The following is a 26,939-nucleotide window of genomic DNA, read 5'->3' as shown; positions in this document are numbered from 1 at the left end:
TAAGACAAATAAGATGAGGACCAAACAAAATCATTTTCGTTCCTTTCGAAACTTCAAAGGTGGTCCCTCTACCTCCTTCCCTACTGCAAAGCAGGAGGGGAATTTTGCTCAATCCAAGTCAATCTGGAGACCTAACCAGACCTGGAATAAGGGTAAACAGACCAAGAAGCCCGCTGCTGCCACCAAGACGGCATGAAGGGGCAGCCCCCGATCCGGGACCGGATCTAGTAGGGGGTAGACTTTCTCTCTTTGCTCAGGCTTGGGCAAGAGACTTTCAGGACTCCTGGGCTTTAGAAATCGTGACCCAGGGGTATCTTCTAGCTTTCAAAGATAATCCTCCAAGGGGGAGATTTCATCTTTCACGGTTGTCTGTAAACCAGACAAAAAAAGAGGCGTTCTTACGCTGTGTAGAAGACCTATATACTATGGGGGTAATCTGCCCAGTTCCAAAAGCAGAACAGGGGCAGGGGTTTTACTCCAATCTGTTTGTGGTTCCCAAAAAAGAGGGAACTTTCAGACAGATTTTAGATCTCAAGATATAAAACATCCTTCAAGATGGAGACCATTCGGACTATTTTACCAATGATCCAGGAGGGTCAATATATGACCACCGTGTATTTGAAGGATGCGTATCTTCACATTCCTATCCATAAAGATCATCGCCAGTTCCTCAGGTTTGCCTTTCTGGACAAGCATTACCAGTTTGTGGCTCTTCCCTTCGGGTTGGCCACAGCTCCCAGAATTTTCACAAAAGTGCTAGGGTCTCTTCTGGCAGTTCTAAGGCCGCGGGGCAGAACAGTGGCGCCTTATCTGGACGATATCTTAATTCAAGCGTCAACTTACCAACTAGCCAAATCTCACACAGAAAAGCCAACACGATGTCTAAGATCTCACGGGTGGAAGGTGAACGTAAAAAGAGTTCGAAAAAAGTGAAAAATAGATTTTATTGATATGCCTTAAAAACAAGGTACATGCAGGCTAGCAGGAAAAACATGTTCATCCTGCTAGCCTGCATGTACCTTGTTTTTAAGGCATATCAATAAATTCTATTTTTTACTTTTTTAAAAACCGCAAGTGCAGCTGATTTTCTTTTTCCTGCTTGTTTTCTCTGCGGCGGAACCTGCCGCATTTTTGGTGTACACCCCCTGGGCTTCACACCTTTTCCTTCCCCCTGGACTTCTGGTCGCGTTTTCAGTCAGCGTGGGACCTGAGCGGCTGCTGTCATGGATGTAAAAAATAGTTCACTTATCCCTCTCACAAGAGTTCTATTTCTGGGAACTCTGATAGACTCGGTAGACATGAAAAATTTTCTGACGGAGGTCAGAAAATCAAAGATTTTAACCACCTGCCGAGCACTTCATTCCATTCCTCGACCGTCAGTGGCTCAGTGTATGGAGGTAATTGGACTAATGGTAGGGGCAATGGACATAGTTCTGTTTGCTCGCTTGCATCTCAGACCACTGCAACTATGCATGCTCAAACAGTGGAATGGGGATTATGCAAATTTATCTCCTCAGATAAATCTGGATCAAGAGACCAGAGACTCTCTTCTTTGGTGGTTGTCATAGGATCATTTGTCCCAGGGAATGTGTTTCCGCAAGCCAGCATGGATCATAGTGATGACGGACGCCAGCCTATTGGGCTGGGGTGCAGTCTGGAATTCCCTGAAAGCACAGGGTGTGTGGACTCAGGAGGAGGCTCTCCTTCCAATAAATATTCTAGAACTGAGAGCGATATTCAACGCGCTTCAGGCGTGGCCTCAGCTGGCTTCTGCCAGATTCATAAGATTCCAGTCGGACAATATCACGACTGTAGCATATATCAATCATCAGGGGGGAACAAAGAGTTCTCTAGCAATGATAGAGGTTTCCAAAATAATTTGATGGGCAGAGACTCACTCTTCCCATCTATCAGCAATCTATATCCCAGGAGTGGAGAACTGGGAAGCGGATTTTCTAAGTCGTCAGACTTTTCATCCGGGGGAGTGGGAACTCCATCCGGAGGTGTTTGCACAGTTGATTCGTCAATGGGGCACACCAGAATTGGGTCTGATGGCATCTTGTCAGAATGCCAAACTTCCTTGTTACGGGTCCAGATCAAGGGATCCCCAAGCAGTACTGAAAGACGCTCTAGCAGTACCTTGGTCGTTCAACCTGGCTTATGTGTTCCCACCATTTCCTCTCCTTCCTCGTCTGATTGCCAGAATCAAACAGGAGAGGGACAGATATCTGCTTTGTCAATTTTACTGCACAAACGTCTGGCAGATGTTCCAGACGTTGTCGTTTTGTCAGGCTTTGGTTAGAATTAAGCCTGTGTTTAAACCTATTGCTCCGCCATGGAGTTTGAATTTAGTTCTTAAAGTTCTTCAAGGAGTTCCGTTTGAACCTATGCATTCCATAGATATTAAGCTTCTATCTTGGAAAGTTCTGTTTTTAGTTGCTATCTCTTTGGCTCGAAGAGTTTCTGAACTATCTGCATTGCAATGCGACTCGCCTCATCTTGTTTTCCATTCTGATAAGGTGGTTTTGTGTACCAAACCTGGATTCCTTCCTAAGGTTGTTACTTATAAGAATGTGTCCTAATCCTTCCTCTAAGAAGGAGCGTCTGTTGCACAACTTGGACGTGGTTCGTGCTTTGAAGTTTTACTTGCAAGCGACCAAAGATTTCCGTCAAACATCTTCTCTGTTTGTTGTCTATTATGGAAAACGTAGAGGTCAAAAAGCTACGGCTACCTCTTTCTTTTTGGCTGAAAAGCATCATCCGTTTGGCATACGAGACTGCTGGACAGCAGCCTCCTGAAAGGATTACAGCTAGCTCACTTTACTAGAGCGGTGGCTTCCACATGGGCTTTTAAAAATGATGCTTATGTTGAACAGATTTGTAAGGCTGCGACTTGGTCTTCAATTCATAACTTTTCCAAATTTTACAAATTTGATACTTTTGCTTCTTCGGGGGCTAATTTTGGGAGAAAAGTTCTTCAAGCAGTGGTGCCTTCTGTTTAGGCATCTGTCTTGTCCCTCCCGTTCATCCGTGTCCTGTAGCCTTGGTATTCTATCCCACACGTAAAGGATGAATCTGTGGACTCGACGTATCTTATAGAAGAAAAGTAAATTTATGCTTACCTGATAAATTGATTTCTTCTATGATACGACGAGTCCACGGCCCGCCCTGTCAATTTAAGACAGATTATATTTTTTTTTATTTAAAACTTCAGTCACCTCTGCACCTTTTAGTTTCTCCTTTTTCTTCCTGTACCTTTGGTCGAATGACTGGGGGGTGGAGTCAAGGGAGGAGCTATATAGACAGCTCTGCTGTGGTGCTCTTTGCCACTTCCTGTTAGCAGGAGGATAATATCCCACAAGTAAAGGATGAATCCGTGGACTCTTCGTATCATAGAAGAAATCAATTTATCAGGTAAGCATAAATTTACTTTTTTGTTTTTTTAAGCTTAAAGGGATGGGAAAGTCAAAATTAAACTTGCAAGAATCAGAACATGCAATTTTAAAACTTTTAAAGTAACTTTTTCTAAGGTGCTTTGTTCTCTTGGTATCCATTGTAAAAATGAATAGGCATATATCCTACAATAGTTGGAGCTAGCTGGGGATTTGTACCTACATATATTTGTCTCTTGTGATTGGCTAACTAGATGTGTTCAGCTAGCTGATAGTAGTGCAATGCTGTTCCTTCAGCAAAGGATACCAAGAGAATGAAGCATATTTAATAATAAAAGTAAATTTGAAAGTTGTTTAAAATTGTATGTTCTATTCCAATCAACGATAAAATATTTGGAGTTTCCTGTCCTTTTAAGTCTGATATAGCTAAATTTCAGTATTTTACTTAAATAACTAATTTTGATTTTCTTGACAATGTCATTCTTTACAGCATTTTTTTTTTTTTTTTTTTTTTTTTTTATATATTTCCATTTATTTGTTTAATCCTTTAGATGTAGCTAAAGTTGCACTCCGAGAACACCCTCATTCTGCTCCTGGTGAGGATACGGCCACTTAATGAAACATACACATGTATGCCTGCTTATCATATGTTTACAAGCTGCATACACTTCTGGATTTTGTGCAGTATTACAACTTTGACTATATGTTTTTGACTTATTTGCGGAGACCAAACACCTAGGGACTCTATGCCCAAGCAATGTAAGCTCGTCCAAGCCCTCAAAGGTAGCAGTTAAATTATCCTACTCAGATCTGACCAGGGTGATTTTTATGCTCTAGCACTATTAGTTGCACAGCCATGCACCCTGTTTTTGCAACCAACTGCTTGTGCAGTGGTAAATGCGGACAGAGTATACAGACTGCTCACCCCAATGCCGGGCAGATAAGGTTCCCAGATGGTGTTTGATAAATGAGCCCCATAAAACAGGTGATTAGTGGGGGATTTTGTTTTATATTCACTCTTGGTATATTTTTAGAATTAACTGAAACATACTAGCAGTATGAAAAATGTCAGTAAATTGTGTTGTGGGTTTCATCAACATGCTCATTTTATTCTCTATCCTCTTTACATAGTTTTCTTATTAAGAATTTTCCTATTTTTTATCACTGGTACAATTATGTGATCTTTCTTTATCTGTAACTGGTAGTGTTTGAGATTGTAACACATACACGATTATAAACTATAGATACACATATAAGAATTTGTTTCAAAATAAAAGTACCATGTTTCTTATTGTAGATAATCTCCACTCTAAATGCTCAAATTCAGACCATGAAAGACACAGCTGCATTAAATGTAAAACAATTCAATGATGAAAATGAGATGTTGAGGCAGCATCTTAAGTTAAAGGTATGTATGAAAGCAGTTTCCATACACTTGCTACATTTTAGTATGTTTTCCTTTTTTTCTGCTGATAGCAGACCAATATTTCTTTCATGTAATTGGCAAGAGTCCATGAGCTAGTGACGTATGAGATATACAATCCTACCAGGAGGGGCAAAGTTTCCCAAACCTCAAAATGCCTACAAATACACCCCCCACCACACCCACAATTCAGTTTTACAAACTTTGCCTCCTATGGAGGTGGTGAAGTAAGTTTGTGCTAGATTTCTACGTTTCCCGGTTCCTCTGAGTACAGTGAAAGTCAGAGGGATGTGAAGGGAGTGTCACCTATTGAATACAATGGTCTTCCTAACTGGGATCTATTTCATAGGTTCTCTTTTATCGGTCGTAGAGATTCATCTCCTACCTCCCTTTTCAGATTGATGATATACTCTTATATACCATTGCTTCTACTGATTTTCGTTTCAGTACTGGTTTGGCTATCTACTATATGTGGATGGGTGTCTCTTGGTAAGTATGTCTCATTTATTTAAGACACTCTCAGCTATGGTTTGGCACTTTATATATAAAGTTCTAAATATATGTTTGTACTTATATTTGCCATGATTCAGGTTTATCGGTATATTTCCTTTTTGCAGACTGTCAGTTTCATATCTGGGAAATACATTAAAAAAAAAAAAATTCTTACATGAGGTTTTCAAATTGACTTTCTAAATTGCGGGCTGTATTAGGCTCGCGAGAGCACAAAATGCTATAATTTATTGGGTCATTCGTGGCGCAAGACTTTTTTGGCGCGAAAATTACGTTTGATGCAAATTCATCATTTCCGGCGTCTTAGTTGGCGCAGAGTCTTTCACAAGGTTGCTTCATCTGTGAAGCTCGAGTTACGTTCTGGACGTTTTTGGTGCCAAAAAATGTTTTTCAGTTTGTGGTGCGTCATACTTGACACCAAACATTTTTTCATTAAGACCTCATTCCTTTTGCCTCTGTTTTTTTTTTCTATGTCAGAGGCTTATTCTGTTTGCATTTTTTCACATTCCTGAAACTGTCATATAAGGAAATTGATCATTTAGCTTTATATTTTGTTTTTTCTTTTACATACTGCAAGATGTCTCAATCTGTCTCAGAATCTACTACTGGAATCCTGCTGCCTTATATTGGTTCTACCAAAGCTAAGTGCATTTGTTGTAAACTTGTGGTAACTGTTCCTCCAGCTGTGGTTTGTAATAGTTGTCATGATAAACTTTTACATGCAGAGAATGTTTCCATCAGTAGTAGTTCATTACCTGTTGCTGGTTCAACATCTAATGCTCAGGATATTCCTGAGAATTTATTTCTGATTCCATTCAGAAGGCTTTGTCTGCCATTCCGCCTTCTATTAAACGTAAAAGGTCTTTGAAAACTTATCATAGAGTTGATGAGTTTTCTAATAACCGACAATATACTGATTTATCTATTTCTGATGAGGATCTGTCTAATTCAGAGGATCCTGCCTCAGATATTGACACTGACAAATCCTCTTATTGATTTAAAATGGAGTATATTCGTTCTTTATTAAAAGAAGTGTTGATTGCATTAGATATGGAGGAGACTAGTCCTCTTGATACTAAAACTGGTAAACGTTTAAATTCGGTTTATAAACCTCATGTAGTTATTCCAGAGGTTTTTCCAGTTCCTGATGCTTTTTTCAGATATAATTTCAAAGGAATCGAATAGACTGGGTACTTTTTTTTCTCCTTCAAGGTTTAAAAAATTGTATTCTTTGCCTACTGATAGATTGGAGTTTTGGGAAAAGAGCTCCAAAGTTGATGGGGCCGTCTCTACTCTTGATGGGGCCGTTTCAAAGTTGATGGGGCCGTCTCTACTCTACGGAAGATAGTACTTCTTTTAGAGATCCTTTAGATAGGAAGCTTGAATCTTATCTAAGGAAAGCTTATTTATGTTCAGGTCATCTTCTTAGGCCTGCTATTTCTTTGGCTGATATTGCATCTGCCTCAACTTTTTGTTTGGAAACTTTAGCGCAACAAGTATCAGATCATAATGTGTATAGCATTGTTAAATTAATTCAACATGCTAATTTCATTTGTGATGCCATTTTTGATATCATCAGAATTGATGTTAGATATATGTCTTTAGCTATTTTAGCTAGAAGAGCTTTATGGCTTAAATCTTGGAATGCTGATATGACTTCTAAATCAGCATTGCTATCTCTTTCTTTCCAAGGTAATAAATTATTTGGTTCTCAGTTGGATTCTATAATTTCAACTGTCACTGGAGGGAAGGGAGCTTTTTTTGCCTCAGGATAAAAAATCTAAGGGTAAATTTAAAGCTTCTAACCGTTTTCGTTCCTTTTGATAAAATAAGGAACAGAAACCTAATTCTTCCCCTAAGGAATCTGTCTCCAATTGGAAGCCTTCCTCAATCTGGAATAAATTCAAGCCATATAAGAGATCTAAACCAGCCCCCAAGTCCGCATGAAGGTGCGTCCTTCATTCCAGCTCAGCTGGTAGGGGGCAGATTAAAAAAATGTTTCAATACCTTGCACTTCATGTTCCTGGTTTCAGGAATAATGTCCTATCTCATGTAAGTGGCTAATCTTTGTTTATTGAACCTGATGTTTCATTTAATAACAGCTCTCATATATATATATATATATATATATATATATATATATATATATATATATATATATATGCCACTGCTTCTGATTGAATACAGTGACATTGATAATTGTAATGTTGGTACTTTAATGCTTTAGTTTCAGTTTAATTTCTATATGAGAAATGTATAATTATTCTTCTCGTTTATGATCCGTGCCTGGACACATTTTCTGTTTTGTGTATATTTTCCATTACCTCAATAAAAAAAATATTTAAAAAAAAAAAAAAATGTTTCAAGGAAGTTTGGATAAATTCAGTCCAAAATCATTGGATTCAGAACATTGTCTCTCAGGGGTACAGAATAGGTTTCAGAGTAAGACCGCCTGTGAGAACTTTCTTTCTCTCATGCATTCCAGTGAACCCAGAGAAAGCACAGGCTTTCCTGAAGTGTGTTTCAGACCTGGAGTTATCTGGGGTAATTGTGCCAGTTCCTTTTCAGGAACAGGGTCTGGGGTTTTATTCAAATCTGTTCATTGTCCCAAAGAAAGAAAATTCATTCAGACCAGTTCTGGATCTAAAAGTCTTGAATCGTTATGTTGAGGACCAACATTCAAAATGGTGACTATAAGGACTATTCTGCCTTTTGTTCAGCAAGGGCATTACATGTCCACAATAGACTTACAAGATGCATATCTTCATATTCCGATTCATCCAGATCACTATCAGTTCCTGAGATTCTCTTTTCTAGACAAGCATTACCAATTTGTTGCTCTTCCTTTTGGCCTAGCGACAGCTCTAAGGATATTTTCAAAGGTTCTCGGTGCCCTACTCTCTGTAATCAGAGAGCGGGGTATTGCAGTGTTTCCTTATTTGGACGATATCTTGGTACTTGCTCAGTCTTTACATTCTGCAGAATCTCACACAAATCAACTAGTGTTTCTTCAAAGACATGGTTGGAGGATCAATTTAGCAAAAAGTTCTTTGATTCCTCAGACAAGGGTCACCTTTTTAGGTTTCCAGATAGATTCAGTATCCATGACTTTGCCCCCTAACAGACAAGAGACGTCTGAAATTGGTTGCAGCCTGTCAGAATCTTCAGTCTGTCATTCCCTTCAGTAGCTATGTGCATGGAGGTTTTAGGTCTCATGACTGCAGCATTGGACGCAATCCCCTTTGCTCGTTTTCACACGAGACCTCTTCAGCTTTGTATGCTGAACCAATGGTGCATGGATTATACAAGGATATCACAATTAATATCTTTAAATCCCAATGTTCGACTATCTCTGACTTGGTGGTTAGATCACCATCGTATAGTTCAAGGGGCCTCTCTTGTTCGTCCAACCTGGACTGTGATCAAAACAGATGCGAGTCTTTCAGGTTGGGGAGCTGTCTGGGGATCTCTGACAGCATAAGGGGTTCGGAAATCTCAAGAGGCGAGATTACCAATCAATATTTTGGAACTCTGTGCGATTCTCAGAGCTCTTCAATTTTGGCCTTTATTGAAGAGAGCTCCGTTAATTTGTTTTCAGCCAGACAATGCCACAACTGTGACGTATGTCAATCATCAGGATGGGACTCACAGTCCTCAGGCTATGAAAGAAGTATCCCGGATACTTGTTTGGGCAGAATCCAGCTCCTGTCTAATTTCTGCGGTCCATATCCCAGGTATAGACAATTGGGAAGCGGATTTTCTCAGTCATCAAACTTTACATCTGGGAGAGTGGTCTCTTCACCCAGATGTGTTTTTTCAAATTGTTCAGATGTGGAGGCTTCCAGAAATCTGATGGCATCTCATCTAAACAAGAAACTTCCCAGGTACCTCTCCAGGGATCCTCAGGCAGAAGCAGTTGGAGTTATCACCCTGCCTATACTGTATTTTTCCGCCTCTAGTTCTTCTTCCAAGAATGATTTCCAAGATCATCATGGAGCAATCGTTTGTGCTGCTGGTGGCTCCAGCATGGGCTCACAGGTTTTGGTATGCGGATCTTGTTCGGATGTCCAGTTTCCAACAGTGTTAATTTTGTCGACTAAAATGAGTATAAAACTAAAGAAATTCTGATGACTAAAATATGACTAAAACTAAAATGGCATTTTAGTCAAAAGACTATGACTAAAACTAAATCAAAATGGCATTTTAGTCAAAAGACTATGACTAAAACTATATAAAAATTTGCTGACACAAACATTTTATGCAAGGTGTTATAATCAATCCATATCTAATTACTGCGCTTTTGTAAAATTTACGAAACCTAATTTTATTAATTTTTTTTAAATCTGTATTGCATGTTCAAACCTTAATACCATCAATAAAAACAGGTTAATCAACCTTTACTCCTGGAGTATATAATAAGTTTGGAAGTTCTAGAGCAGTGCTAAATGTTTTTTGAATCTGTGAACAATCAATTGATTCTTTCTATAGAAATAAGCATAACCCACGAGTATGGGTTTGTTATGCTGTGCCTGTGTTAGCTGCAGAAACTTTTGGTTGTGTTGAGTTACTTACTACTTGTTTTAATTATTAACAGAGACATGTTAAAATTTTTATATTGGGTAATATGTGCGATACAGCCAATACAGTTTACAGTTTTGTTTTTTTATATTTTAAAGTTGCACTTCTGTTTGTTTATGGAACTTGGTTTTATTTAATTTGAAGTTTAATAAAGATGTTGTATATCACTAGGGCTAAATCTGTGTCTGTATTGCATGTTGAAACCTTAATACCATAAATAATGTGTTATGTTTACACCTGGAGTATATAATCAGTTTGCAAATTATAGAGAAATGCTTAAATAATGCATTACACTTTAACTAAACCCCTTAGATTTTAGTTGACTAAAATCTACTGGAAATTTAGTCGACTAAAATCTACTGGAGATTCAGTCGACTAAAACTAGACTAAAACAATTCAGATGACTAAAATACGACTAAAACTAATATGGCATTTTAGTCAAAAGACTAAGACTAAATCGAAATTTGCTGTCAAAATTAACACTGGTTGCCAACCTTGGCCACTTCCACTAAGGCCAAATCATTAAATTTGAAGGTATGGAAATTGAACGCTTAGTGCTTAGTATTAATCACTGAGTCAGAAACACCTCTATGACTATGTTGCAGGCTCGTAAATCTGTTTCTAGCTACTAAAGTTTTCAGGAAGACTTCTAGTCTACAGGGAGTGCGGAATTATTAGGCAAGTTGTATTTTTGAGGATTAATTTTATTATTGAACAACAACCCTGTTCTCAATGAACCCAAAAAACTCATTAATATCAAAGCTGAATAGTTTTGGAAGTAGTTTTTAGTTTGTTTTTAGTTATAGCTATTTTAGGGGGATATCTGTGTGTGCAAGTGACTATTACTGTGCATAATTATTAGGCAACTTAACAAAAAACAAATATATTCCCATTTCAATTATTTATTTTTACCAGTGAAACCAATATAACATCTCAACATTCACAAATATACATTTCTGACATTCAAAAACAAAACAAAAACAAATCGGTGACCAATATAGCCACCTTTCTTTGCAAGGACACTCAAAAGCCTGCCATCCATGGATTCTGTCAGTGTTTTGATCTGTTCACCATCAACATTGCGTGCAGCAGCAACCACAGCCTCCCAGACACTGTTCAGAGAGGTGTACTGTTTTCCCTCCTTGTAAATCTCACATTTGATAATGGACCACAGGTTCTCAATGGGGTTCAGATCAGGTGAACAAGGAGGCCATGTCATTAGATTTTCTTCTTTTATACCCTTTCTTGCCAGCCACGCTGTGGAGTACTTGGACGCGTGTGATGGAGCATTGTCCTGCATGAAAATCATGTTTTTCTTGAAGGATGCAGACTTCTTCCTGTACCACTGCTTGAAGAAGGTGTCTTCCAGAAACTGGCAGTAGGACTGGGAGTTAAGCTTGACTCCATCCTCAACCCGAAAAGGCCCCACAAGCTCATCTTTGATGATACCAGCCCAAACCAGTACTCCACCTCCACCTTGCTGGCGTCTGAGTCGGACTGGAGCTCTCTGCCCTTTACCAATCCAGCCACGGGCCCATCCATCTGGCCCATCAAGACTCACTCTCATTTCATCAGTCCATAAAACCTTAGAAAAATCAGTCTTGAGATATTTCTTGGCCCAGTCTTGACTTTTCAGCTTGTGTGTCTTGTTCAGTGGTGGTCGTCTTTCAGCCTTTCTTACCTTGGCCATGTCTCTGAGTATTGCACACCTTGTGCTTTTGGGCACTCCAGTGATGTTGCAGCTCTGAAATATGGCCAAACTGGTGGCAAGTGGCATTTTGGCAGCTGCAAGCTTGACTTTTCTCAGTTCATGGGCAGTTATTTTGCGCCTTGGTTTTTCCACACGCTTCTTGCGACCCTGTTGACTATTTTGAATGAAACGCTTGATTGTTCGATGATCACGCTTCAGAAGCTTTGCTTTTAAGAGTGCTGCATCCCTCTGCAAGATATCTCACTATTTTTGACTTTTCTGAGCCTGTCAAGTCCTTCTTTTGACCCATTTTGCCAAAGGAAAGGAAGTTGCCTAATAATTATGCACACCTGATATAGGGTGTTGATGTCATTAGACCACACCCCTTCTCATTACAGAGATGCACATCACCTAATATGCTTAATTGGTAGTAGGCTTTCGAGCACTCCCTGTATTTGTTATCTTTTCTGGTCCTAGGAAAGGTCAGAAAGCACAATTATTCCAATTCCTTTGATGCTTTTTTACTCCTTTCTTTATCACCCCAGTTCTTGGCTATTCGTTAAACTTAATTGTGGCTTTGGTGAGGGGTGTATTTGTAGTCATTTTGAGGTTTGGGAAACTTTGCCCCTCCTGGTAGGATTGTATATCCCATACGTCACTAGCTCATGGACTCTTGCCAATATGAAAATGAATTTATCAGGTAAATTCTTACATAAATTATGTTATATGTCCATATGTGTGCTATTCTGCTCATAGATGCTTCCACCTCACAATAATCGTACTTAATTGATCTGGGCAGACTTAGTAGGGAAGAAATTTCACAAACTGAATTGTGGCATCCTATAACAGTGCTATGTTTAAAGTCCTTGAACTCATCAGTACGACCCATTATACTGCCAATGTAGGTCTACAGATATTTCATGGCTATGTGCTGGACTTTATTATGCACGTTGAATGGGTGTGAATGAAACACATGAACTTATTAATTAGTAGGTGGTGTCTAAATACTTTTTGCCATGTAGTGTGTAAAAAAAAAAAAAAAAAAAAAAAGAACTGACATCTACATAAACGGTGGGATTTGTATGTATACAGATGGGGATGACTAGCTTTTTTTTAAAAAATAAAATAAAAATTCATTTAACCTAAACCTTGGGTATACTGAGCAGTTTTTTTTTTCCATTATTTGATAGGGCCTCTCTTCATAAATGACACGTGTGTTGTGTTTTATTTTATTTAATTTTTATTTTTTATATTCATATAGAAAACAAATATTTCCTTCTATTGGCATTGAGTCCACAAAAACATTCATAACCTATGGGAAATACCTGGTCACTAGGTGGAGACAAAGCATTGAAGTATTCCTATCAATTCCCCTAACCTCCCAGTAGTTCTTTGCCTTGAGTCATGGAAGTAGGCAGAGAGGTGCTCTGCAGAAGAAAAAGAAAATTAAGAAAGCATAGATTTGGCTCTCATATGGATAGTATTCCTTCAGGAGAGAGCCAGTGATTAATTTAGCCATGTAAATCTCAAGGTGGAGTATTTGGCATAGGTTAGTTCTGGTTGTCGTTGGAAGTCCCACACTTCTTTCCAGATACTGTATTCTAAATCCCTTGTCAGGAAATGCAGTGTTACACTAGCTTTCCAGACCTAGTACAATGGGTAAGTTATTCCCTCTCTCATTGTAAGTTGTCTAATAGAGAGGATGTCTTAATATGGGTCACTGTGAGAATCGACTGACTGTGTGTATAATAATTATCATCCCAAGCCTCAGCAAGTGGAAGCCTGGCTGCAAGGTGCTTTAGACAGCATTGGGGGCACTTATTGTATGAGTCTTAGACCTCGGAGACGCAGATGATTTGATGGCTATGGGGGAGCACTATTACGTGCATTAGGATTCTCTACAGTTTTCTCTCGTAAGGTGTATCCAGTCCACGGGTTCATCCATTGCAAAGAGGGCACCCACAGCAGAGCTGTCTATATAGCTCCTCCCCTAACCCCCACCTCCAGTCATTCTCTTTGCAACTCTCGACAAGATAGGAAGTATAAAGAGATATGTGGTGACTTAGTGTAGTTTTGCCTTCAATCAAGAGTTTATTTTTAAACGGTACCGGCGTTGTACTGTTTACTCTCAGGCAGAAATTAGAAGAAGAGTTCTGCCTGGAGGTTGATGATCTTAGCGGTTTGTAACTAAGGTCCATTGCTGTTCTCACACATAACTGAAGAGTATGGGATAACTTCAGTTGGGGGAACGGTCTGCAGATTACCTGCTTTGAGGTATGTTCAGTACTTTTATTTCTAGAGAAAGAATAAGTTCTAGAAAATGCTGACAGAACCTTGTGTATATTGAGGTAAGCTAGATGCAGTGATTTTACAACGACTGGGATCATGCTTACAAAATGGGGTAATACTCATGTTAATACTCTTATTAATTAGTGTCAAAACGTTTACTTGTTTTATTAATGGGACGTTTTTTCTCTGAGGGTGATAAGTCCTTATTTGGGGCCTAGTTTCCACATGGCATAGTCAGATACTCCTAGGAGTATTTCCTTAAGGCCCCTCTGACATCGAGTGCATGGTGGGAGGGGCCTATTTTCGCGCTTTAGTTGCGCAGTTTCTTTCAGACTGAGACATCCAGCTTCCCTAGAGGAGTCCTCTTGCATCTGTGGACCACTATAGAGAGCTTATTTCTTCCCTAATCGTATTTGAGGGCAGGTAGGAGCCACAGCAGAGCTGTGGCAAGGTGTTTAACTGTCTTTTACAGGTGGTTGACGTTTTTTGAATCCGGTTTGGGGGCTAAGGGGTTAATCATCCATTTGCAAGTGGGTGCGATGTTACTTTAGTCCCTTACACACACTGTAAAAATTTCGAAGTTTTTACTACATTTTATCACTGTTTTGCAGTTTAAGTGGTAGTTTTTTTTCTCTTAAAGGCACAGTACCATTTTTGTTTAATTGCTGTTTCACATTTATTAACCCCTTAGTGACCAGACCACTTTTCAATTTGTTGACCATCTGGGACCAAGGCTATTTTTGCATTTCTGCGATGTTTGTGTTTAACTGTAATTTTCCTCTTACTCATTTACTGTACCCACACATATTATATACTGTTTCTTCTGTTAAGTGTGATCAGTCCACGGGTCATCATTACTTCTGGGATATTACTCCTCCCCAACAGGAAGTGCAAGAGGATTCACCCAGCAGAGCTGCATATAGCTCCTCCCCTCTACGTCACTCCCAGTCATTCTCTTGCACCCAACGACTAGATAGGATGTGTGAGAGGACTATGGTGATTATACTTAGTTTTATATCTTCAATCAAAAGTTTGTTATTTTAAAATAGCACCGGAGTGTGTTATTACCTCTCTGGCAGAGTTTGAAGAAGAATCTACCAGAGTTTTGCTATGATTTTAGCCGGAGTAGTTAAGATCATATTGCTGTTCTCGGCCATCTGAGGAGTGAGGTAAACTTCAGATCAGGGGACAGCGGGCAGATGAATCTGCATAGAGGTATGTAGCAGTTTTTATTTTCTGACAATGGAATTGATGAGAAAATCCTGCCATACCGATATAATGTCATGTATGTATACTTTACACTTCAGTATTCTGGGGAATGGTACTTCACTAGAATTACACTGTAAGAAATACATAAAGCTGTTTAATAACTAGAGATTATGTTTAACGTTTTTGCTGGAATGTAAAATCGTTTTCATTTGCTGAGGTACTGTGTGAATAAATGTTTGGGCACTATTTTTCCACTTGGCAGTTGCTTAATCTGTTTTTCTGACAGTTTCTGTTCTCCCTCACTGCTGTGTGTGAGGGGGAGGGGCCGTTTTTTGGCGCTTTTACTATGCATCAAATATTTCAGTCAGCAACTCATTGTATTCCCTGCATGATCCGGTTCATCTCTACAGAGCTCAGGGGTCTTCAAAACTTATTTTGAGGGAGGTAATTTCTCTCAGCAGAGCTGTGAGAATTATAGTTTGACTGAGATAAAAAACGTTTATTCTGTAATTTGTTTCCTGCTTTCAGAATTTGTTATCTTTGCTAATGGGATTAAACCTTTGCTAAAGTTGTGTTGTTTACAAGGATTGAGGCTATAACTGTTTCAATTTATTAATTTTCAACTGTCATAGATCTTCTGTGCTTCTTAAAGGCACAGTACATTTTAATATTATTCTAATTGAATTGTATTTCCAAGTTGCAAGTTTATTTGCTAGTGTGTTAAACATGTCTGATTCAGAGGATGATACCTGTGTCATTTGTTGCAATGCCAAAGTGGAGCCCAATAGAAATTTATGTACTAACTGTATTGATGCTACTTTAAATAAAAGTCAATCTGTACAAATTGAACAAATTTCACCAAACAACGAGGGGAGAGTTATGCCGACTAACTCGCCTCACGTGTCAGTACCTACATCTCCCGCTCAGAGGGAGGTGCGTGATATTGTAGCGCCGAGTACATCTGGGCGGCCATTACAAATCACATTACAGGATATGGCTACTGTTATGACTGAGGTTTTGGCTAAATTACCAGAACTAAGAGGTAAGCGTGATCACTCTGGGGTGAGAACAGAGTGCGCTGATAATATTAGGGCCATGTCAGACACTGCGTCACAGGTGGCAGAACATGAGGACGGAGAACTTCATTCTGTGGGTGACGGTTCTGATCCAAACAGACTGGATTCAGATATTTCAAATTTTAAATTTAAACTGGAAAACCTCCGTGTATTACTAGGGGAGGTGTTAGCGGCTCTGAATGATTGTAACACAGTTGCAATACCAGAGAAAATGTGTAGGTTGGATAAATATTTTGCGGTACCGACGAGTACTGAGGTTTTTCCTATACCTAAGAGACTTACTGAAATTGTTACTAAGGAGTGGGATAGACCCGGTGTGCCGTTCTCACCCCCTCCGATATTTAGAAAAATGTTTCCAATAGACGCCACCACAAGGGACTTATGGCAAACGGTCCCTAAGGTGGAGGGAGCAGTTTCTACCTTAGCTAAGCGTACCACTATCCCGGTGGAGGATAGCTGTGCTTTTTCAGATCCAATGGATAAAAAATTAGAGGGTTACCTTAAGAAAATGTTTGTTCAACAAGGTTTTATATTGCAACCCCTTGCATGCATTGCGCCGATCACGGCTGCAGCGGCATTCTGGATTGAGTCTCTGGAAGAGAACATTGGTTCAGCTACTCTGGACGACATTACGGACAGGCTTAGAGTCCTTAAACTAGCTAATTCATTCATTTCGGATGCCGTAGTACATCTTACTAAACTTACGGCGAAGAATTCAGGATTCGCCATTCAGGCACGCAGGGCGCTGTGGCTAAAATCCTGGTCAGCTGATGTTACTTCTAAGTCTAAATTGCTTAATATACCTTTCAAAGGGCAGACCTTATTCGGGCCCGGGTTGAAAGAGATTATCGCTGACATTACAGGAGGTAAAGGCCATGCCCTGCCTCAGGACAAAGCCAAAGCCAAGACTAGACAGTCTAATTTTCGTTCCTTTCGTAATTTCAAAGCAGGAGCAGCATCAACTTCCTCTGCACCAAAACAGGAAGGAGCTGTTGCTCGCTACAGACAAGGCTGGAAACCTAACCAGTCCTGGAACAAGGGCAAGCAGACTAGGAAACCTGCTGCTGCCCCTAAAACAGCATGAATTGAGGGCCCCCGATCCGGGATCGGATCTAGTGGGGGGCAGACTTTCTCTCTTCGCCCAGGCTTGGGCAAGAGATGTTCAGGATCCCTGGGCGCTAGAGATAATATCTCAGGGATACCTTCTAGACTTCAAATACTCTCCTCCAAGAGAGAGATTTCATCTGTCAAGATTGTCAACAATCCAGACAAAGAAAAAGGCGTTTCTACGCTGCGTACAAGAGCTCTTGTTAATGGGAGTAATCCATCCAGTTCCACGATCGGAACAGGGACAGGGGTTTTACTCAAATCTGTTTGTGGTTCCCAAAAAAGAGGGAACTTTCAGACCAATCCTGGACTTAAAGATCCTAAACAAATTCCTAAGAGTTCCATCGTTCAAGATGGAGACTATTCGGACAATTTTACCTATGATCCAAGAGGGTCAATACATGACCACTGTAGATTTAAAAGATGCTTACCTTCACATACCGATTCACAAAGATCATTATCGGTACCTAAGGTTTGCCTTCCTAGACAGGCATTACCAGTTTGTGGCTCTTCCATTCGGATTGGCTACAGCTCCAAGAATCTTCACAAAGGTTCTGGGTGCTCTTCTGGCGGTACTAAGACCGCGGGGAATCTCGGTAGCTCCATACCTAGACGACATTCTGATACAAGCTTCAAGCTTTCAAACTGCTAAGTCTCATACAGAGTTAGTTCTGGCATTTCTAAGGTCACATGGATGGAAGGTGAACGAAAAGAAAAGTTCACTCGTTCCACTCACAAGAGTTCCCTTCCTGGGGACTCTTATAGATTCTGTAGAAATGAAGATTTACCTGACAGAGGACAGGCTAACAAGACTTCAAAGTGCTTGCCGCACCCTTCATTCCATTCAACACCCGTCAGTGGCTCAATGCATGGAGGTAATCGGCTTAATGGTAGCGGCAATGGACATAGTACCCTTTGCACGCTTACACCTCAGACCACTGCAACTGTGCATGCTAAGTCAGTGGAATGGGGATTACTCAGACTTATCCCCTTCTCTGAATCTGGATCAAGAGACCAGAAATTCTCTTCTATGGTGGCTTTCTCGACCACATCTGTCCAGGGGGATGCCATTCAGCAGACCAGACTGGACAATTGTAACAACAGACGCCAGCCTTCTAGGTTGGGGTGCCGTCTGGAATTCTCTGAAGGCTCAGGGACAATGGAGTCAGGAGGAGAGTCTCCTGCCAATAAACATTCTGGAATTGAGAGCAGTTCTCAATGCCCTCCTGGCTTGGCCCCAGTTGACAACTCGGGGGTTCATCAGGTTTCAGTCGGACAACATCACGACTGTAGCTTACATCAACCATCAGGGAGGGACAAGAAGCTCCCTAGCTATGATGGAAGTATCAAAGATAATTTGCTGGGCAGAGTCTCACTCTTGCCACCTGTCAGCAATCCACATCCCGGGAGTGGAGAACTGGGAGGCGGATTTCTTAAGTCATCAGACTTTTCATCCGGGGGAGTGGGAACTTCATCCGGAGATCTTTGCCCAAATACTTCGACGTTGGGGCAAACCAGAGATAGATCTCATGGCGTCTCGACAGAACGCCAAGCTTCCTCGTTACGGGTCCAGATCCAGGGATCCAGGAGCAGTCCTGATAGATGCTCTGACAGCACCTTGGGACTTCAGGATGGCTTACGTGTTTCCACCCTTCCCGTTGCTTCCTCGATTGATTGCCAGAATCAAACAAGAGAGAGCATCAGTGATTCTAATAGCACCTGCGTGGCCACGCAGGACTTGGTATGCAGACCTGGTGGACATGTCATCCTGTCCACCTTGGTCTCTACCTCTGAAACAGGACCTTCTGATACAGGGTCCCTTCAAACATCAAAATCTAACTTCTCTGAAGCTGACTGCTTGGAAATTGAACGCTTGATTTTATCAAGACATGGATTTTCTGAGTCAGTTATTGATACCTTAATACAGGCTAGGAAACCTGTTACCAGAAAGATTTACCATAAGATATGGCGTAAATACCTATATTGGTGTGAATCCAAAGGTTACTCTTGGAGTAAGGTTAGGATTCCTAGGATATTGTCTTTTCTACAAGAAGGTTTAGAAAAGGGTTTATCTGCTAGTTCATTAAAGGGACAGATCTCAGCTCTGTCCATTCTGTTACACAAACGTCTGTCAGAAGTTCCTGACGTCCAGGCTTTTTGTCAGGCTTTGGCCAGAATTAAGCCTGTGTTTAAAACTGTTGCTCCACCATGGAGTTTAAACCTTGTTCTTAATGTTTTACAGGGCGTTCCGTTTGAACCCCTTCATTCAATTGATATAAAGTTGTTATCTTGGAAAGTTCTATTTTTAATGGCTATTTCCTCGGCTCGAAGAGTCTCTGAATTATCAGCCTTACATTGTGATTCTCCTTATTTGATTTTTCATTCGGATAAGGTAGTCCTGCGTACTAAACCTGGGTTCTTACCTAAGGTAGTTACTATCAGGAATATCAATCAAGAGATTGTTGTTCCTTCTTTATGCCCAAATCCTTCTTCAAAGAAGGAACGTCTACTGCACAACCTGGATGTAGTCCGTGCTCTAAAATTTTACTTACAGGCAACTAAGGAATTTCGACAAACGTCTTCTCTGTTTGTCATTTACTCTGGGCAGAGGAGAGGTCAAAAAGCTTCCGCTACCTCTCTTTCTTTTTGGCTTCGTAGCATAATTCGTTTAGCTTATGAGACTGCTGGACAGCAGCCTCCTGAAAGAATTACAGCTCATTCTACTAGAGCTGTGGCTTCCACTTGGGCCTTCAAGAATGAGGCCTCTGTTGAACAGATTTGCAAGGCTGCAACTTGGTCTTCGCTTCATACTTTTTCCAAATTTTACAAATTTGACAAATTTGACACTTTTGCTTCATCAGAGGCTATTTTTGGGAGAAAGGTTCTTCAGGCAGTGGTTCCTTCTGTATAAAGAGCCTGCCTATCCCTCCCGTCATCCGTGTACTTTTGCTTTGGTATTGGTATCCCAGAAGTAATGATGACCCGTGGACTGATCACACTTAACAGAAGAAAACATAATTTATGCTTACCTGATAAATTCCTTTCTTCTGTAGTGTGATCAGTCCACGGCCCGCCCTTTTTTTAAGGCAGGTAAATATTTTTTAATTTATACTCCAGTCACCACTTCACCCTTGGCTTTTCCTTTCTCGTTGGTCCTTGGTCGAATGACTGGGAGTGACGTAGAGGGGAGGAGCTATATGCAGCTCTGCTGGGTGAATCCTCTTGCACTTCCTGTTGGGGAGGAGTAATATCCCAGAAGTAATGATGACCCGTGGACTGATCACACTACAGAAGAAAGGAATTTATCAGGTAAGCATAAATTATGTTTTTTCTCGCCATTAAATGGACTTTCTAAAGATATGATTATTTTCATCATATCTTATAATTTACTATAAAAAAAAATATAAAATATGAGGAAAAAATGAAAAAAAAATGCACTTTTTCTAACTTTGAGCCCCAAAATTTCTTACACATCTACAACCACCATAAAATACCAATGCTAAACAGTTTCTAAATTTTGTCCTGAGTTTATAAATACCCAATGTTTACATGTTCTTTGCTTTTTTTTGCAAGTTATAGGGCAATAAGTACAAGTAGCACTTTGCTATTTCAAAACCATGTTTTTTCAAAATTGGCGATAGTTACATTGTAACACCAATATCTGTCATGAATCCCTGAATAACCCTTCAAATGTATATATTTTTTAAAAGAAGACAACCTAAGGTATTAAACTTGGGGTATTTTGACTTTTTTCATGCAACCATTTTACCACCAATCTATGCCAAAGTTTGGGGGGGGAAAAAAAATAATTTGATTTTTTGACAAAATAGCAATTTAAGAATACATTTACTGATAATATTAAGGGTTACTGCCAAATAACACCCTCATATGTCTTCAGCAGCATCTCCTGGGTACAGTGATACCACCCATGTATAGGTGTGTCGGGTTCTCTGGGGGCTAAAAGCTCTTATTTTTAGGGAGCGCATTCCAGTTTTTCAACTTGGAATTTTCACATCTGTCATCATGCACCCATGTCCTATTTGGGACATTTCTGAAGCTGGTCAATGGAATTTACCCCCATCAAACCATATATTTTTGAAAAGTAGACACCCTAGGGTATTTCAAATGCTTGTATTTTAACACTTTCCATGCACTAATTCAACCACCAGTCTTTGAAAAATAACACAAAATAATGACTACCCAAAAGTTTGACACACACATTGTACTTTAGGCATGGATTCTCAGTTCCTGTTATGTGTTACTACCAAAAAAAACCTCAATATGTGTTTAACAACATCTCCTGAGTACAGTGATACCACCCATGTATAGGTGTGTCGGGTTCTCTGGGGGCTAAAAGGCCTTAATTTTAGGAAGCGCATTCCAGTTTTTCAACTTGGAATTTTCACATCGGTCATCATGCACCCATGTCCTTTTTGGGACATTTCTGAAGCTGGTCAATGGAATTTACCCCCATCAAACCATATATTTTTGAAAAGTAGACACCCTAGGGTATTTCAAATGCTTGTATTTTAACACTTTCCATGCACTAATTCAACCACCAGTCTTTGTCAAACTTTTGGGTAGTCATTATTTTGTTATTTTTCAAACACATTGTACTTTAGGCATGGATTCTCAGTTCCTGTTATGTGTTACTACCAAAAAAAACCTCAATATGTGTTCAACAACATCTCCTGAGTACAGTGATACCACCCATGTATAGGTGTGTCGGGTTCTCTGGGGGCTAAAAGGCCTTAATTTTAGGAAGCGCATTCCAGTTTTTCAACTTGGAATTTTCACATCGGTCATCATGCACCCATGTCCTATTTGGGACATTTCTGAAGCTGGTCAATGGAATTTACCCCCATCAAACCATATATTTTTGAAAAGTAGACACCCTAGGTATTTCAAATGCTTGTATTTTAACACTTTCCATGCACTAATTCAACCACCAGTCTTTGTCAAACTTTTGGGTAGTCATTATTTTGTGTTATTTTTCAAACACATTGTACTTTAGGCATGGATTCTCAGTTCCTGTTATGTGTTACTACCAAAAAAAAACCTCAATATGTGTTCAACAACATCTCCTGAGTACAGTGATACCACCCATGTATAGGTGTGTCGGGTTCTCTGGGGGCTAAAAGGCCTTAATTTTAGGAAGCGCATTCCAGTTTTTCAACTTGGAATTTTCACATCGGTCATCATGCACCCATGTCCTATTTGGGACATTTCTGAAGCTGGTCAATGGAATTTACCCCCATCAAACCATATATTTTTGAAAAGTAGACACCCTAGGGTATTTCAAATGCTGGTATTTTCACACTTTCCATGAACTTATTTAACCACCAGTCTTTGTCAAACTTTTGGGTAGTCATTTTTTTGTGTTATTTTTCACACACATTGTACTTTAGGCATGGATTCTCAGTTCCTGTTATGTGTTACTGCCAAAAAACACCTCAATATGTGTTCAACAACATCTCCTGAGTACAGTGATACCACCCATGTATAGGTGTGTTGGGTTCTCTGGGGGCTAGAAGGCCTTATTTTTAGGAAGCGCATTCCATTTTTTACACTTCCCCTTTTCACATCCCATGCACCCATGTTCTATTTAAGACATTTCTGAAGCCGGCCAATGTAATTTACCCCCATAAAACCATATATTTTTGAAAAGTAGACATCCTAGGGTATTTCAAATGCAGGTGTTTTAACACTTTCCATACACTAATTCAACCACTAGTCTTTGTCAAACTATTGGGCATTCATTTCTTTGTGTTATTTTTCACATACATTGTACTTTAGACATGGATTCACAGCTCCTGTTATGTGTTACTACCAAAGAAGACACCAATATGTGGTCACCAACATCTCCTGAGTTCAGTGATACCACCTATGCATAGGTTTGGTGGCTTGTTTGGGCGGTGCAATGCCAAATGTCTGACATGTGTTTGTGATTTTTTTTCACATTTAACATATTTTCTTTGCCTATTGTCTTTTTTGGGGGTCTTTTAACATACCCCAATTTATTTGTTTTCCATAAATGTGATTATATTTAAAAAGTTGACCCCCCAAGGTATTATACATGGAGTGGTTTGATGACTTTGATGCAACCGTTTTAGCCCAAAAAATTGGAGAAAGTATATGGTGGTAATTTTTCAATTTTCATTGTTACAGACACATTGCTTTTCTCCTGTTAAGTGTAGTCAGTCCACGGGTCATCCATTACTTATGGAATATTTCTCTTCCTAACAGGAAACTGCAAGAGAATTACCCAGCAGAGCTTGCTATATAGCTCCTCCCCTCACCTATCATAGTCAGTCATTCTCTTGCAGCCTAACTAGTAGGAAGCTGTGAGAGATCTGTGGTGTTTTTTTAACTTAGTTTATTTCTACAATCAAAAGTTTGTTATTTTTAAATGGCACCGGAGTGTGCTGTTTATTCTCAGGCAGCATTAGAAGAAGAATCTGCCTGGGTTTCTTTCTATGGTCTTAGCAGACGTAACTAAGATCCACTGGCTGTTTCTCATCTGAGGCGTGAGGTACTTTCAGAGAAGGGGAATAGCATGCAGGGCTCCCCTGCAACAAATGAGGTATGCTCAGTAATTTATTTTCTGAGGAATGGAATTGACTGAGAAAATACTGCTGATACCATTGTAAAGTAAGTTCAGCCTTAAATGCAGCGATAGCGACTGGTATCAGGCTGATGTGTGTGTGTGTGTGCACTGAATGTATTTTCTAAGGAATGGAATTGACTCTGAAAATACTGTAAATACTGAAATAATGTGTGAGCCTTAACTGCAGTAAAAGCGACTGGTAGCAGGCTTGTAAATAATAATACATAACTTTTAAATGTATGTTTAAAACGTTTTACTGGCTTGTTAATCGTTTTTGTGAGGTACTTGGTGATAAAACTTATTGGGGCATGATTTTTACCACATGGCCATTTTTGTTTTCTGCATAGAAACAGTTTCTGAGCTTCCCCACTGTTGTAATATGAGTGGGAGGGGCCTATTTTAGCGCTTTTTTACACAGTAAAAATTCAGTCACAATCTGTATACTTCATCCTCCATGATCCAGATCGTCTCTAGAGAGCTCAGGGGTCTTCAAAATCCATTTTGAGGGAGGTAATCAGTCACAGTAGTCCTGTGACAGTGTATTTGACTGTGAGAAAAACGTTAATTATATAATTGTTATCCGTTTTTGGGTACTAAGGGGTTAATCATCCATTTGCTGGTGGGTGCAATCCTTTGCTAACTTAATACATTTACTGTGAAAATTTGGTTGCTATAACTATTTTTGATCATTGTTATTTCAACTGTTAGTTTTTCTGTGCTTCTTAAAGGCACAGTAACGTTTTTTATATTGCTTGTAAATTAATTTTGAAAAGTATTTCCAAGTTTGCTAGTCTCATTGCTAGTTTGTTTAAACATGTCTGACTCAGATGAATCTCTTTGTTCACTATGTTTAAAGGCCAATGTGGAGCCCAATAGAAATTTGTGCACTCAATGTATAGATGTCACTTTAAATAAAAGTCAAACTTTATATGTTAAGAAATTATCACCAGACAACGAGGGGGAAGTTATGCCGACTAACTCTCCTCACGTGTCAGTACCTTCGCCTCCCGCTCAGGAGGTGCGTGATATTGTGGCGCCAAATACATCAGGGCGGCCCATACAAATCACTTTGCAAGACATGGCTATTGTTATGACAGAAGTACTGTCTAAATTGCCAGAATTAAGAGGTAAGCGCGATCACTCTGGAGTTAGAACAGAGCGCACTGATAATGGTAGAGCCATGTCTGATACTGCGTCACAATTTGCAGAACATGAGGACGGAGAGCTTCATTCTGTGGGTGACGGGTCTGATCCGGGTAAACTGGATTCAGAAATTTCAAATTTTAAATTTAAGCTTGAGAACCTCCGCGTATTGCTAGGGGAGGTATTAGCGGCTCTGAATGATTGTAACACAGTTGCAATTCCAGAGAAAGTATGTAGGCTGGATAAATATTTTGCGGTACCGGTGTGTACTGACGCTTTTCCTATACCTAAAAGGCTTACAGAAATTGTTAACAAGGAGTGGGATAGACCCGGTGTGCCCTTTTTACCACCTCCTATATTTAGAAAAATGTTTCCTATAGACGCCACCACACGGGACTTATGGCAGACGGTCCCTAAGGTGGAGGGAGCAGTTTCTACTTTGGCTAAGCGCACCACTATCCCGGTGGAGGATAGCTGTGCTTTTTCAGATCCAATGGATAAAAAGTTAGAGGGTTACCTTAAGAAAATGTTTGTTCAACAAGGTTTTATATTACAACCCCTTGCATGCATTGCGCCTGTTACTGCTGCGGCGGCATTCTGGTTTGAGTCTCTGGAAGAGACCATTCGCACAGCTCCATTGGATGAAATTATGAACAAGCTTAAAACCCTTAAGCTAGCTAACTCATTTGTTTCTGATGCCGTCGTACACTTAACCAAACTTACGGCTAAGAACTCCGGATTCGCCATTCAAGCGCGCAGAGCGCTGTGGCTTAAATCCTGGTCAGCTGACGTGACTTCTAAATCCAAATTGCTTAATATTCCTTTCAAAGGGCAGACCTTATTCGGGCCCGGCTTGAAAGAAATTATTGCTGACATTACGGGAGGTAAGGGCCATGCTCTACCTCAGGACAGGGCCAAATCAAAGGCCAAACATTCTAATTTTCGTGCCTTTCGTAACTTCAAGGCAGGAGCAGCATCAACTTCCTCCGCTCCAAAACAGGAAGGAGCTGTTGCTCGTTACAGGCAGGGCTGGAAAGTTAACCAGTCCTGGAACAGGGGCAAGCAGGCCAAGAAACCTGCTGCTGCCCCCAAGACAGCATGAAGAGAGGGCCCCCTATCCGGAAACGGATCTAGTGGGGGGCAGACTTTCTCTCTTCGCCCAGGCTTGGGCAAGAGATGTCCGGGATCCCTGGGCGTTGGAGATCATATCTCAGGGATATCTCCTGGACTTCAAAACTTCTCCTCCACGAGGGAGATTTCATCTTTCAAGGTTATCAGCAAACCAAACAAAGAAAGAGGCGTTTCTACGCTGTGTACAAGACCTCTTACTAATGGGGGTAATCCACCCAGTTCCGCGGACGGAACACGGGCAGGGATTCTATTCAAATCTATTTGTGGTTCCCAAAAAAGAGGGAACCTTCAGACCAATCTTGGACTTAAAAATCCTAAACAAATTTCTAAGAGTTCCATCATTCAAAATGGAAACTATTCGAACCATCCTTCCCGTGATCCAAGAGGGTCAGTACATGACCACGGTGGACTTAAAGGATGCTTACCTTCACATACCGATTCACAAGGACCATTACCGGTATCTGAGATTTGCCTTCCTAGACAGGCATTACCAGTTTGTAGCTCTTCCCTTCGGATTAGCTACGGCCCCAAGAATCTTTACAAAAATTCTAGGATCACTTCTGGCGGTACTAAGACCGCGAGGCATAGCGGTGACTCCGTACCTAGACGACATTCTGATACAAGCGTCAAGTTTTCAAACTGCCAAGTCTCATACAGAGATAGTTCTGGCATTTCTGAGGTCGCATGGGTGGAAGGTGAACGTGGAAAAGAGTTCTCTATTACCACTTACAAGAGTTCCCTTTCTAGGGACTCTTATAGATTCTGTAGAGATGAAAATTTACCT

General features: G+C 40.2%; 1 protein-coding gene across 1 annotated transcript in view; it reads left to right on the top strand.

The window, feature by feature from the left end:
• The window catches only part of LOC128661655 (kinesin-like protein KIF20A), a 368,820-nt gene that overhangs the window by 328,837 nt on the left and 13,044 nt on the right, over positions 1-26,939 (top strand). The window contains exon 18 of the mRNA XM_053715886.1: positions 4,690-4,800. Within this exon, the coding sequence (XP_053571861.1) occupies positions 4,690-4,800 (111 nt within the window). The remainder of the gene's footprint in view (positions 1-4,689; positions 4,801-26,939) is intronic.

This window comes from Bombina bombina, chromosome 5, assembly GCF_027579735.1.
Source record: "Bombina bombina isolate aBomBom1 chromosome 5, aBomBom1.pri, whole genome shotgun sequence".
In the NCBI taxonomy this organism is placed as follows: domain Eukaryota; kingdom Metazoa; phylum Chordata; class Amphibia; order Anura; family Bombinatoridae; genus Bombina; species Bombina bombina.
The sequence above is the reverse complement of the archived record's forward strand: the minus strand, read 5'-3'. Positions and strand labels throughout refer to the sequence as shown.